Source organism: Anas acuta, chromosome 1 (genome assembly GCF_963932015.1).
Source record: "Anas acuta chromosome 1, bAnaAcu1.1, whole genome shotgun sequence".
Lineage (NCBI taxonomy): Eukaryota > Metazoa > Chordata > Aves > Anseriformes > Anatidae > Anas > Anas acuta.
The window spans coordinates 21,132,232-21,145,281 of record NC_088979.1 but is presented as its reverse complement, the minus strand read 5'-3'; the positions used below and the strand labels follow the sequence as shown (position 1 = coordinate 21,145,281).

At 43.4% G+C, this 13,050-nt stretch overlaps 1 protein-coding gene across 3 annotated transcripts; it reads left to right on the top strand.

The window, feature by feature from the left end:
* Positions 1 to 1,230: 1,230 nt before the first annotated feature.
* RNF6 (ring finger protein 6) lies at positions 1,231 to 9,252 on the top strand. 3 transcript variants are annotated; one of them, XM_068672008.1, is made up of 5 exons: positions 1,264 to 1,382; positions 2,085 to 2,166; positions 4,794 to 5,006; positions 5,574 to 5,681; positions 6,366 to 9,252. In XM_068672008.1, the coding sequence occupies exons 3-5, from the start codon at positions 4,814 to 4,816 to the stop codon at positions 8,099 to 8,101; spliced, it is 2,037 nt and encodes a 678-aa protein (XP_068528109.1). In that variant the 5' UTR covers positions 1,264 to 1,382; positions 2,085 to 2,166; positions 4,794 to 4,813; the 3' UTR covers positions 8,102 to 9,252. The 3 variants fall into 3 exon arrangements, with proteins under 3 accessions (XP_068528092.1, XP_068528109.1, XP_068528100.1); XM_068671991.1 differs by lacking the exon at positions 2,085 to 2,166 and having other exon boundaries at positions 1,231 to 1,382; XM_068671999.1 differs by lacking the exons at positions 1,264 to 1,382; positions 2,085 to 2,166 and adding an exon at positions 2,180 to 3,501.
* The last annotated feature ends 3,798 nt before the right edge of the window (positions 9,253 to 13,050 follow it).

Sequence of the window (13,050 nt, the reverse complement as noted above, 5' to 3'; positions counted from 1 at the left end):
GTCGAAAAAGGAGTATTTCAGTAGAAGCTTTGAGTAAGGATATATGAAATAATTCATTTATTTTCCTAAAATATATTATAACCTTCTTCTGGATGAACAGTCCGTATATGGGCTTGATAGAAGTGAAGTTTTTGTGTTTGACTGTGATTGCTAAACATCAGACTATGAGAGAAAAAGATTTTAATAACAAGGCAAAGGAAATTTGTGGGAAGAAACCATTTTTTTTTCTCTAAGAGAGCCAGGCATTACTTTGTACACAAGGCAGGTACTCTGGCTTTTATTACCAAAGTAAAATTGGTGCTCAGGAAAGACTATTTTAATTATGCCAGGCCAGGGAAATCATAGTATAATGTGGTAATCACTAATTATTCCTGGTGTGGCAAGGAACCTGAAGAACAACAAGGGTTTCATTTCTTTTATACACGCAATATAAAGGAGTGGCCCCACGCATAGCCTCAGTGCTAAAAATTTCCCCCCATGCACTGTCAATTTGTCTGGTGGAAGTCAGTTACTGGCACAAAAGAAGGGTAAATTAATGAGAAAACTAAATGCAGCATGTCTGTAAACCCTTTTCTCAACCAGAATAAACAAATCCTGGAGTTTGTCGTTAAAATGGGGCGCAGAGGTTATCATCCTGGACACCAGAGCCTCGCTCTTCCCCTCACCTCACGCATTACAGAGGGGTCGGTTTTACATTAAGAGCAGTGGCATAACAAATATCCACGCTTCGTGTATTTCGGAAATTTGAACAAAATTATCAGCAGTTTGGATACCCTAGGAAGGAGGCGCTTTTACAGAGCTAAGGTGTCCTTGCGAAATCCCCTCCTTTTGCTAACAGTTCCTACGAGTTGTGAAACGCGCCCGTCGGGAGCAATCTGCAGAGGCAACTCAGAAGGGAAAGTTTGTGTACAAAACTTTTTTTTTTATTATTTTTTGTGGAAAGTTTGTGTACGCCGTCAGCATCGTGTGGGATTCGTAAAAGGGTTTGCAACCGGTGTGAAAAATTTACACGGCTCTACGCTTCGAATAGGGGGGAGTGCGGAGAACAAGGTAGGGAATGCAAAAAAAAATAAAAATGAAGAAGTGAGAAAAAAATATATATTTATTGAGAATGTATGAAGGGATGTGCTTGAGGGGGAGACGCTGCAGGACCAGGCGAGGCTCCTGAGGCACCGCCCCCCCCCCTTCCCCTCCGGGCTCTCCTCACAGCCCCGCCCCGCGCGCGCCCCGCCCGTTGGCCCCAACGGCCGCGGCGCGCGCCCCGCGCATGCGCAGGGCGGCGCTGGGCGGAGCGGGGCCGGGCTCGGAACCTGCGCGTCGCGGCTGCCGGCAGCCGCCCGGACCGCAATCGGGGCTGGAGCGCGCCGCCCGCACAGCGACGGGTCGGTTGTGAGGAGGGAGTTTTATTTTATTTTTATTTTATTTTTTTTTACCTGTTTTTCAGCGTTTTTACCTCATTTTCTTTCCCGGCCGGGAGGGGAGGGGGAGAACGCGGAGCGGGGCCGGGCTGTGAGGGCTGCCCGGCCGCACGCAGCCCCGGCACCCCCTTGGCTGGGCCCTGCTGGGCACCGTTGGAGGCCGGCCGGGCCCGGCGGCCGTTAGCGGCGGTTGGTGGCGGTTGGTGGCGGTTGGTGGCGGTTGGGGGGGGGGGGGTTAGAACGCGGGGGGAGGGGGCGCAGCGGCAGGGCCCGCGGCCTACCGCGCCCCGCCGCCATTGGCCGGCGGCCGGCAGGCGGCCCGCTGATTGGCCGCGGGAGCTGTCAATCACTGCGCGCGGCACCGCCCCTCCCTCAGGCGGCCGGGCCGGGGGTCGCCGCCCGCCGCCCCCTGAGGCACCGACCCCGGAGGGGGGGGGGAGGGGGGCAGGGTCGGTGCCTCACGGCGCTGCCGCTTTGTCTGTCTGTCTGTCCGGCCTCACGCAGGGGCTGGTGGGTCCTCTCTGTCTCTTTTCTCCCCCTTTTTTTTTTTTTTTTTTTTGTTCCGATTCGGTGAGATCATCTCGCCCGGAGGCTGGAGTGTGACAGCAATGCTAAGTGGCGCCGCCGGTTCCCTCGTCTAAACGCGCTTGTCGTCCTTGCTTGCAGCCGGTAGCCTTGCGGGAAATGGATGCCCGAGGGAGGTGGGGACAGGAACCCGCGGAAGGGGGCCAAAACCTGAAAGCCTAAGGTATATGGAGCTTAGGTAAAAACGAATGTGTGTCCTAGCAAGTGCGCTGAAGTAGCTGTCAATTAAGGAGCAAAAGAGTCTCAGGCTAAATTTTCCACCAAACGTGAACTGTTGCAGTGTGACACCTGTTTCTTTGCAATGCAAGAGTAATTCCGAGTCATGAAGGCCTTTCAATTCCACATTTTTACACCTTACCACTGAGAACCCTTCAGCTCGTCAATACTCATAAGTATCTTGAGTGCCAGAGCATTTCATTATGGTGCTCTTGATACCCTGCAAATTTCAATACCCTAAAATACTTCAAGGGCCAAAGCACTTCGTTTTGATGTTTGATAATAATAACTATGGGTAGTGGATGCCATGCAAACAGATGGGACAACCGAGCACTTCACACTTCTTATCGTTTCTAAGTGAGTCATTTAAAGAGTGTGACTAATCGCCCTACCATACAGTTGTCAACAAAGCAGTGTTTTTTTTCTACCACCCACGAAAACTGAGGAAGAGGTTTCCAGGTTTTGTATGGACGCAAAATGAAAAGTGAAGAGTCTCTTTTGAGCAACAGTTGGAATGTAGATCGAGGGAGATGGCATGCGATGGACTTTCCATCTCTAGAGCTTACTTGGGACTGTTCTGTGTAGCACGTGGCGATACATCCAGGAAGTCAGTTAACTTACTGGTAGGGCAAACAGCAGCGCTTACTGTCAGGCTTTCATCTAAATAACAGCTTTAAATGAATTTTATCTGTCCTCTTCCCCTTTTCTGTTTATCTCAAGTTGTAAGTCATCAAGGGCAGAGGCACTTTCTGTAATGTTTGGTGCGGGATGGGTTGGGCATTTTCCTGACAACAGCCGAGTGTTGGTGCCATCAGGATGATGATAATGCTCTGACCGCGTGCTGAGTGGTGGGAGGAGACAATTGCATTTGCTTTGAGGAAACCACGGTAATAAGAGCTGGCTGAGAAATCGGTGTTTCAAAGTGTGATAGGAGAAGTGACCTGATTTGAATGTAGCCACGAACAGAAGTCAGCAATTACTTAGCTTGTGAGGTCGAGCAAAGAGAGAGAGAGTAAGTTAACAGCCCCCACAAACATTATCAGAATAGAAAAGGTCTTGAAAGGGAGATACTCAGATGTGACTTGAACTTAAATGAGTTAAGGAGCTAGAAGAGAAGCATTACATTCTTATTGGATGCAGGAGAGAGGTGAATGACAAGACTGGTTGGGAAGGGACATTTGCAAGCACAGTTACCTGCGGTGGGGGGAAAAGTAGCATTTGGGATGGAAAATGAGGAGACAAAGGATGCATCAGAATGGATCCACAAGAGAATGTAAGCAAGGTACATTAAATGTGTGCCAGTGTCTGCTCGTGGCAAATACATTTCCTGATTCTTCATGTCTTTTGGCAGCATCGACAAAGATTTACTCTGTACTGAATGTGTCTAATAGTTAGGTGGTTTGGTCTGTTTGTTGGCTCATGAGCTTTCCTGGGAAGACTAATTACTGAGTGGGAGTGTGCTGAGATTGCTGCTCTGTGTTTCCCCATTTAATGCTTGGAGAGAGTTGGATATGTGGGTCAACTCACACCTCCCCCCCAGAAAGCAAACAAAGAAGCGTGTAACCAATAACTTCTTCTCTGCAGTAGATGGAATGGTGCTATCTGGTGAGTCTTTTGGCCAGGCGACCTCTTTAGGAGTGATCTGCTCTGTTGGTTGTCTACCTCAGCAGGTGTTACAGGTGACTTTGTAAAAATCTGAAGCCCTGTTGAAAGGATGAGGCTTTGCTCTCTCTTAAACTGAATACTGAAGGACAGGTTTTCTTCAGGTATTTCTCAAGTGGCCTAGAATTGAGTCATAAGCAGAGAGAACAGGTAGTAGCACAGCAATCAGGAGGGATGATGCCTCTTCCTGCTCCTAGAAGGCTGGCTGTCCGTGCCTGCTGAGGGCATGGCCACACTGGTTCAGTGCTCAGAAGGTCTGTGGGTAAGCATAGCCCTTTCTTCTTCCACACTGCTTTTCTGGAGATGTGTGTTCCTTTGTTAGCTAATCCTCAGATTAAAGATGGCAGGGCACAAGTAATGTCAGAATGTCACAAGAATAATTTCCATCAAAAATGTATCTGTAGGCTTTGTGCTAAGGGCGTGGTGGTAGCGACTGAGATAATGCTGTAGTCTCACGTGCTTATCAGTAAATGTTTCGAGTGGAAGATAGGCTTCTCCAAAGCAGTAACTATGGTTGTCAGAAGTTGCACTGAATAATCACAGAGCAGTGTTTTCAGTGATACTTTAGCCTCTAAAATACTACACACTGCTGTTGTATTTCCCTCAGGAGAGGGGAAACAGATTGTTACCCTTTGATTTCCTATAATATCCTTACTTGGCTAAAAATAAGTTTGTCTCTGCTATTGTATTTTAAAGTTGGTGTACCAACTGGTGTGCCTTTTCAATAGGAAAAAGGGGCTTCTGGCTGTCTTTGTGCAAGTTAGCAGCAAAGTACTCACGCAAAGCGATTCATCTTAACCGTCTTTAGCTATTTATTAATAAACTAACTTAATTGAAAATGCTGGGATCTTCGTAAATTTGGTAAATTCCTACCTTAATAACTCTGCAGTCTAACCTTCCGATTTTGTGCAGGACAACCTGGCATTCCCATTATGGATCGCTCTCGGCACCGTGCAGGGAACGGCAACGAGCAGGCATCTTCACTAGAGCACAGCTACGGCGAGGATGAGAGGCAGCGGCAGCGGGAGCGCCTCAGCAGGGAGGAAGCCTATTACCAGTTCATCAATGAGCTCAACGAAGAAGACTACAGGCTGATGAGAGACCGCAACCTGCTCGGCACTCCTGGTAAGATGGGGATGCCCTCAGCAGAGAAGTTGTAATGTGAAGCAATGCTGCTGTCATCAGGCACTGCATGTGCTTGTACAACTTCAGTAGCCTGATAGCTGTTCTTTTTCTAGAAAGGGGGGTAAAAAGGGAAACATTTCTGTTTAAAATTAATGATAGCCAATAAAAGTTAACTTAAATAAGATACTCAAGCTGGAAGAAAAACAGAACTTTCTCAAGCACAACAACTCTGTCTTGGTCATATCCAAACCCAAATAATTAACTTTTGGTGAAATAAAGTAGCTGTTCATCCGTGCTGTTTTTTTTTGGGCTTCTGAGTTGCTGGAAGCCAGCGTGCTCTTGGCAACACATTCAGTATCCACACACCTCCCCTCCTTTGTACTTGCTTCCTCTGTTATCTGTTTACCTGTCTTCCAATTTCACGCTGGTGCTCTGTAAATTTAATTAATTTTACCTAGTTTCTGAAGATTTTTCTTCAAGATAGAAAACAGTGTTACTTCTTCATGGCTGTGTTGAGCCAATAAGTGTCTTATCTAACGGCATTATCAAAATGTAAATTTTTTTCAGGGGAAATAACAGCAGAAGAGTTGCAGCAACGTTTGGAGGGGGCTAAGGAGCGTCTGGCATCACAGGCTGATCTGGAAAACAGAGAAGGTGAAGGTAGAGCTGTTGGAGGTAAACAGACTTCATTTGTATGTTTGTCTAGTACATGATGCGTAAATACTATTCTGTATGGATGTTTAAGGGAAATGCTGACCAACTTCAGTACCAGCCATTTCATGTTTTTTTTTTACCCATTCTGCCTCAGTGAAATGTTCTCCAATTAAGAGAGATTTTGTAGTGATGGAAAATGAACTTAGAATCAGTTCTCATGAAATATTTCCACGTGAGCCACGGATTGCTTTCTCCTCTTTTTCTGGTTTGCCTTTGGTAGTAAATCTAAGAGCACAGAAATAACTTTCACTTTTAATTCTTAAAAGGTTTTATTGTATGTTAGAGGAGTTAGAACTGAAAAGAAGTTAATGGGACAACTGTTACCCTCTGTGCTGATTTTTGTTCTGTTTCTGTTTGTTTTAGCAGTGCGGTTGGTATTATGTATGCTGTCCTTACTTCCCAGCAGTATTGGCTTAATTATTTGGCCAATTTCAGTCAGACTTGAGAAAGAAATAGCCAGCTTGGGGGAAAAACATACAGTGAAGTACTAACATTTTTACATTTCAACAAAATGATAGTAGCCGTTAGTCCTGCTGGTGTAACATCGCTGAAGGCAGGGCTCAGCAAGCATAGAGGATTTGGAATGCATCTTCATGTGCTGAGCACACAGTTGTATGAATGTTTACAATTCTTTGTTTCTCTCAGATTCTGACGTTCTTGGAGAAAACTCAAACGGCGATTCTTTGCTGGAATGGCTGAACACGTTTCGTCGCACAGGGAACGCCACTCGCAGTGGACAGAGTGGGAACCAAACCTGGAGAGCTGTGAGTCGAACAAATCCAAACAGTGGGGAATTTCGATTTAGTCTTGAAATCAACATAAATCATGAGCACAACAGTTTTGAAACTGCTGGTGAAGAGTACGTGGGTATAGATAGTAGCAGGGTGTATTTAGAAAGAAGACATCAAAGAGCTGTCAGTCCCATAACCACACGAACGAGGAGCAGGACCGCAAGGGAGGCCAACAGTGAGACTTCAGGCACTGCGAGGACCAGGTCTTTAAGAAGTTCTGTGGCGCAGAGCTCCGAAGCAGCCTCGCACCCAGTCTCAGGGAGGCTCAGGAGTAGAACGAGGGAGTTGGCAGGCCTTCACCAAACAAGTGCTACACGTAATAATTCTACAGCTGCTGGCGAGCAGAGAGAAACGCCAGAAAGAGGTCCTTCAGCAGGAGTCACGAGAGGCAGATCCAGAACTAACGTTCGGATGAATTCAAACCAAAGACTGGAAATTCTGCGGTTGAGGTCTACGCTGAGTAGTCGAAGCCGCTCCCCGCTGCAAAGGCAAGGTGATGCTGCTCGTTCTGAGGAACACGGGCAGAGACAGGATAGAAATACGCAGCAAGCCACCAGAACCAGAAGACAAACAGCACAGCTTTCTACGCAGCCTGCTGAAGAACAAGCAAGAGGTGCTGCTCAGTCTCCTCAGGTTTCCAGTGCAGCCCCGTCCTTGGGAATAACTTTAGAGGAGGAGGAATCTAGTAGGCCGGTAGCTGCTGTTAGGAGGCATCCAACAATTACACTAGATCTTCAGGTGAGAAGAATTCGGCCTGGAGAAAACCGAGATCGGGACAGTATTGCTAGCAGGACTCGTTCTAGAGTAGGAATGGCAGAAAACACAGTTACCTTTGAAAGTGACAGTGGGGGATTTCGGCGCACGATATCACGATCAGAACGTGCGGGTATTCGAACCTACGTTAGCACTATACGGATACCTCTTCGCCGGATTTCAGAAACCGGGCTTGGTGAACCTTCATCGGTGGCCCTTCGATCGATCCTTAGGCAGATTATGACTGGTTTTGGAGAACTCAGTTCTTTAATGGAAACTGAATCTAACTCAGAAATGCAAAGAGGCGGCCATCACTTACCAGATGTACACGCGGAGCAGAATAACTCCAGTGCAGCCAACAGCGGCAGTGATCCAAGTGAGTTCTCTTCTAGGAATGGGCACGCGGCAGAAGGTGGGAGCGAAACAAATGGACAGAGCGATGATGTTCAGCACTATGGCCGCAGCAATGAAAATCAAGATAGCAGGCAGTCTCAAGATGCTAACAACCTAGTGGAAAATGGAACGCTGCCCATTCTTCGTCTCGCCCACTTCTTCCTGCTGAACGAAGATGACGAAGACGAGCGTTTAAGAGGTTTAACCAAAGAGCAGATTGACAATCTTTCCACGCGGAATTATGGGGATATTCACACTGAAGATGAAATAAGTAAAACGTGTAGTGTTTGCATTAATGAATACGTAACAGGAAATAAGCTAAGGCAGTTACCTTGCATGCATGAGTTTCATATTCATTGTATTGATCGCTGGCTTTCTGAAAACTCCACTTGCCCGATTTGTCGGCAGCCTGTTTTGGGGTCTAACGCCACAGACAACGGCTAAAACGATTTATACTGCTCAGTATTCAAGGGTTTACTTCTGCTCTATTTCTGATGAGCCAGATCAAATGAGTTGACTTGCATAGGGGTCCATTTGTTTGGGGAGTTTTGTTAGGTTTCTTTAAAAATAATAGGAAACTTGTCTAAATCTAGCAATGTAAATACTATTTTTCTCCAAGTGCAGATCTAGGAGTACACATAGAACCAAATGATATCGGTAAAGTTTATATTTTTTTAGGTAATTTTGTTATGCTAAGCACTTTTGTAAATACAGAAATGCAATAGTTAATCAGTCCTGCTTAATGTATGTTTTTTTTAACAGTGTAATGGACTCACTTTATTTAGATGACAAATTGTTTCACACAGACCTACCACTGTGTTGAAAAATTAGAGTCTAAATAGCCATCCATTAGCTTTTTGTTCTAAGAACAATTTCTTTTACAGAGAGTCTCTTGCTGGATATGTTTGCTAAAGATATTTAAGTTACTTGAAGTGCTCATTTTAATATACAATATATTTTTTTTAACATTGAAATATCCTTTCCAAAAAACTTGCCAATTTGGTTCTATTTAAAATTTTTATGGCAATTTTTGCATGTGGTTTTACACAATGCTTAACGCTGACAAGTTCATACTCAAAAGCGGAGGGGTTAGTGACGTTATAAAATGTACATAATTAAATGCTGTCTTTGACAATCGCCGTCTTTTCAGTACAGACAGCAGTCAAATCAGTGACAATTCCGAGAGGGTGTGTCTTACTCAACACGATATTTGCTCAAGGAATAAATGAGCACCGAGGATATCATTTTACTCTTCCAAATTACTCAATATTCATGTTTTGTTTTTTTTTTTGACTGCCTTAGTTTAAAGAGGGAAATAATTCCTTAACCATTATATTGTCTACAATATGCATGTTTTGTGCATCCTACTCAGAAAAAAAAAAAACAAAAAACAAAACAAAGGCTTGAAGTGTTTTTGTACAGAATTTTAAGGTACATATATTACTAGTCCTCTTAAAACATGTCTGAGGACCAAATGGCAAAAGACACTAAAAAGGACAAAATAAGCTTCCCTTAAAGTTCCCAGATTACTGTATAATTAGATATTAAACTTTATACCAATAACTTATAAAGAAATAAAGTTGCAAAATAAGTAACTGAGGCTTTGTGTGAATTACTCGTGAGCCATATCCTGTCAATTGATAACAAGACTTAGTCCTTGGACTGCCTTGACAAGACACACTTCAGTTATAACATCTGGTCATGACAATGTTGAAGGGAAACGAAATGGTACAATCCCATCTTAATCTATGTCCTTTTCAGTTTTGCACATGAAAAGTTTGTGTTAGAAGCCCCACAGATTTGAGGTGCTTTTCTATTCCTAAAAGTAGTTCTAAGAAATTTCTTCAGAGATTTAAATGAGCTTAAGGATATTAGTAAGATCTCTTCTGATGTGATTTCGACTGCTAATTATTAGTAATGTTAACACCTTTCTTAAGTGCCTCCTTAGCAATATTAAAAAGTGAGGAGACTGAAATGTTATTATCAGAACTACTTTTTTTTTTTTTTTTTTTTTCCTGTTACGGACAGTGTCTAAATGCGTGGACGCTTTCTGCTACTTCCTTTTCTCTGTATGGTTTTCCTTTATATTTGATAGCTTCCTCACTCAGGTCCCACATCTGCAGAAACCTGCCTTTGTCTTGCTGTTGCCTTGCTGAATGGTTCTTTCCAAGTCATTTTGAAGTTAAATCCCTTACTGTGGGGAATATATATAAATACAGCTTTTGTTTGTTTGTTTGTTTTTAACTAACTAGTTGGAATTCTGCTTACCTGCTCACTAATGCCCTACAGGTTAGAGGGAAGACGCTCATGGCTTCTTTCATTAAGATGGGATTTCATTGTGTAATGGTAAGAGGAAGATTTCTGATACAGTTCAGGACAGGATACCTGTAACTGAGCTACAGGTGGGGAATATTCAGAAGTGTGGTTAGTTTTCCATAGAAATCATGGGCTACTGGGTAGGAAGGATGAAGTCTTCCATGCTGTATTGCTGTCCTGCTGCACATGAGCTGTCTAGTATTTACCCTTGACCTCATCTGAATGGGTGTCATTTGCTCATCATCTCCCTTCCCCAGCAAATTGTGTGGGTAGGGCCAAGTAAAGCCTCAGCGGTTCAGTCTGGCATTGGTTTCTGTTGCTGGTATTCCTGTGGTGTTCCTTCAGTTCTCCGCTCCCACCCCCAAATACTATTTTACCTCCTCAGCGGTTTGTGGGTTCCTCGATCCAAGCCATCTGTGTGTTCAAGGGCTTGCTTTGTTCATTTATTTTCCATGCAATTCCTAGCAGTTTTCAACCCCATCAGTGTTCTTGATCCCTGCAGCTTCCCATTGCAGAGTCAGAGTTTCTGGTAAGAAAAGCTTTTTGTTTTAATACCTTTTACTATTTAAGATTCCTAGTTCTTGTATTTTAAGATGCAATGTCACCAAAAATAACATCTCCCTTTTCATTTTGCTAGTTGGAATTTTATAGATGTCTGCTTCTCCACTATTGTAATTAAAAAAAAAATAGATGTCCCTTCTCCACTATTGTAATTTATTTTTAACTTAGGAGACCTAATTCATCTCTTTCTACATAGAAGCTATTCTTTGTTTGTAACTATTCCTGTTCACTAATGGGAGGACTAACACTCACGCAGTGTTCCAGATGTGGATGCAGTAAGCATTATGTGGTGATCCAATAGCACCTTTTTATCCCCTCTGTGGCCTTCTGAATAATTCCTACTGCTCTGTTTTTGATGTTGATAGCTGCTCAACACTGAGCTGATAACCTTAACAAGTCATGCAAAAAGATTCACAATTTCTTTTCTGAATGCTGATTGCTACTCTTGAACTGATTGTTGCATGCTGGTTTTATGTACTATAGTGCGCAGGTTTCTTTTTTTCCCTCTTGGATTATTTTGTTTTGTGTAAGTCAGATTTCCTCTACACTTTCGTCATCCTGGGCACCATACCTTCTGTGATTTGTCCTTGCTTTTAGTACCGCATTAATTCTGTACTATTTGCAGATTCTATCACACATTCTTTGTTTCTTTTCCTGGTCCCTTATACATGCGCTAAATATCACAGGTATTTCCACTAGCAGTGCCTTCTAGTTCAAAGGTTAACCCTTTATTTATAGCTGTTTAATCAGTAAACTTGTGATTTTTATTTTTTTTTTTAATGAAAGAGTAGAAGTAAATGTATGAAGAGCTTTGGACAATAAATATGTAACTGTCCTTAAGGTGCTACCTGTTGAGGAGAACTTGAAATCCAGGTAAAGCACCCTCAGAGTGAAGTTTGTGTGTTCATTATTAAATCCTGGTAGGTACCCCTGATTTCCATCCTGGGAGGTGATCCAACATCATGTTTTATCCTTTGCAAGGGGCTGAGGAGAGGAATAATACTTGCTTATTTTTCATATTTTGTGTAAAGGTGCAATAGCCTTTGCCTGTATCTTTTTTCATGGGTTTGGATATTTAAATACAGCTTTATAAATGTCATTAAAAAGTCATGTCGTGTTATTAAAAGAAAAAAAAATGATATGCAAATTAGGACAGTGACATGACACTTCGGCTACTCAAGTTTGTGCATCAAAGTACCGTTGTGCATCATTCATTTTCCAGAGCAACATCCAGTTTGTGTTGTGGTCTGCTGTCACCAGAACAGCCTGAGGTCAGGTGCTAAAGTGAGATCATATAAAGAACACGGGGACCACTCACTTAACTCTTAGTAGCTTCATCATTTTTGCAGTATCAGTCAATGTCTGAGTAACTTTAAAAACTTAACATTTCAAAATAGGTTTATTTTTCAAAGAGCTTATGTTCACAGGTGCATTAAAGGTGCAGATATCTGGAAAATGGATGGAATACAGGTGTTTGAAATCCAGTTTGTTACCTGAATGCAGAAAATCAGCATTTCCTGTTATCTAACATTTCCGGTATTATCCAAAATGTAGTTTTGAAAACTTCAGTTCTGACACAATACTGGGTTTTAGGATCCAATATTTGTCCCTGAGTTTTCTTTAGTCTTTTCTACCAAACGCAACAGTGAAGCCAAATGTTCAAATTCTGGAATGCCACAGGTTTTTTTTTTTTTTCTTCCCCACTAAGACAAATCCACTAAGACAAATGATCCAACAATCCACTGTGTTCCTTTCCTCTTAAAATTCAGCATATTCAGTAGTTTGCTGTGGACATTTTCATCTAGTTGGGATGTGAAAGTCAACTAAAAGCTTTTTCCCCAGTGAAGTTCTCAGCTTTTTCTGGCAGCATCCATTAGCATATTTCCCCCCCTGTTTAAAGGAATGCTTCAGCTACTGTGGAACTGCATTTGTCACCCTTGCTGAGCTCCTCTTCAGGAAGGTTCTTTGTGCTTGTTGAACATGTTGTGGCACGGTGTGTTTGTTCCTGGCTTCCTACATCTTTTGCTGGAGGCAGCAGGAGCCGGACACTTCCCAGCCCTGTTCCTGTGTCACAGCAACCAGTCTGCTCGAGGCTGTGCAAAATTAACAGTACTCAGTACAGGAAGCCTCAAAAATTCATATTCTGTATTTATTGTCTAGTATGGAAGGTGTGATGTGTATGTGCTAATGGCTCCACGCTCACTTTTCTTACAGCATTTCCAGCACCAGCTGGTGTGAGTGATTGCCCTGTTGGACTGATGCTGCACTTCTCAGGCTTGTGATTTAGCATGTGATGATTTGGTGACCTGTCCATTCCTGCCTGTCAATTAATGCAAGGTTAGCTCTTTTTGCTATAAAAACATCCACTGGAAAGTATGTGCAGCCACTTATTGTGCATTACCTGGCTGGCAGTGCAAAGCTGCCAGCCCAGAGAGAGCACTTCGGTGCTGAGGTGTGCTAGGAGGTGGCCAGGCTTGGATCAAACTTCAAGTAAAAGGGATGCAGGAGGGTGGTGA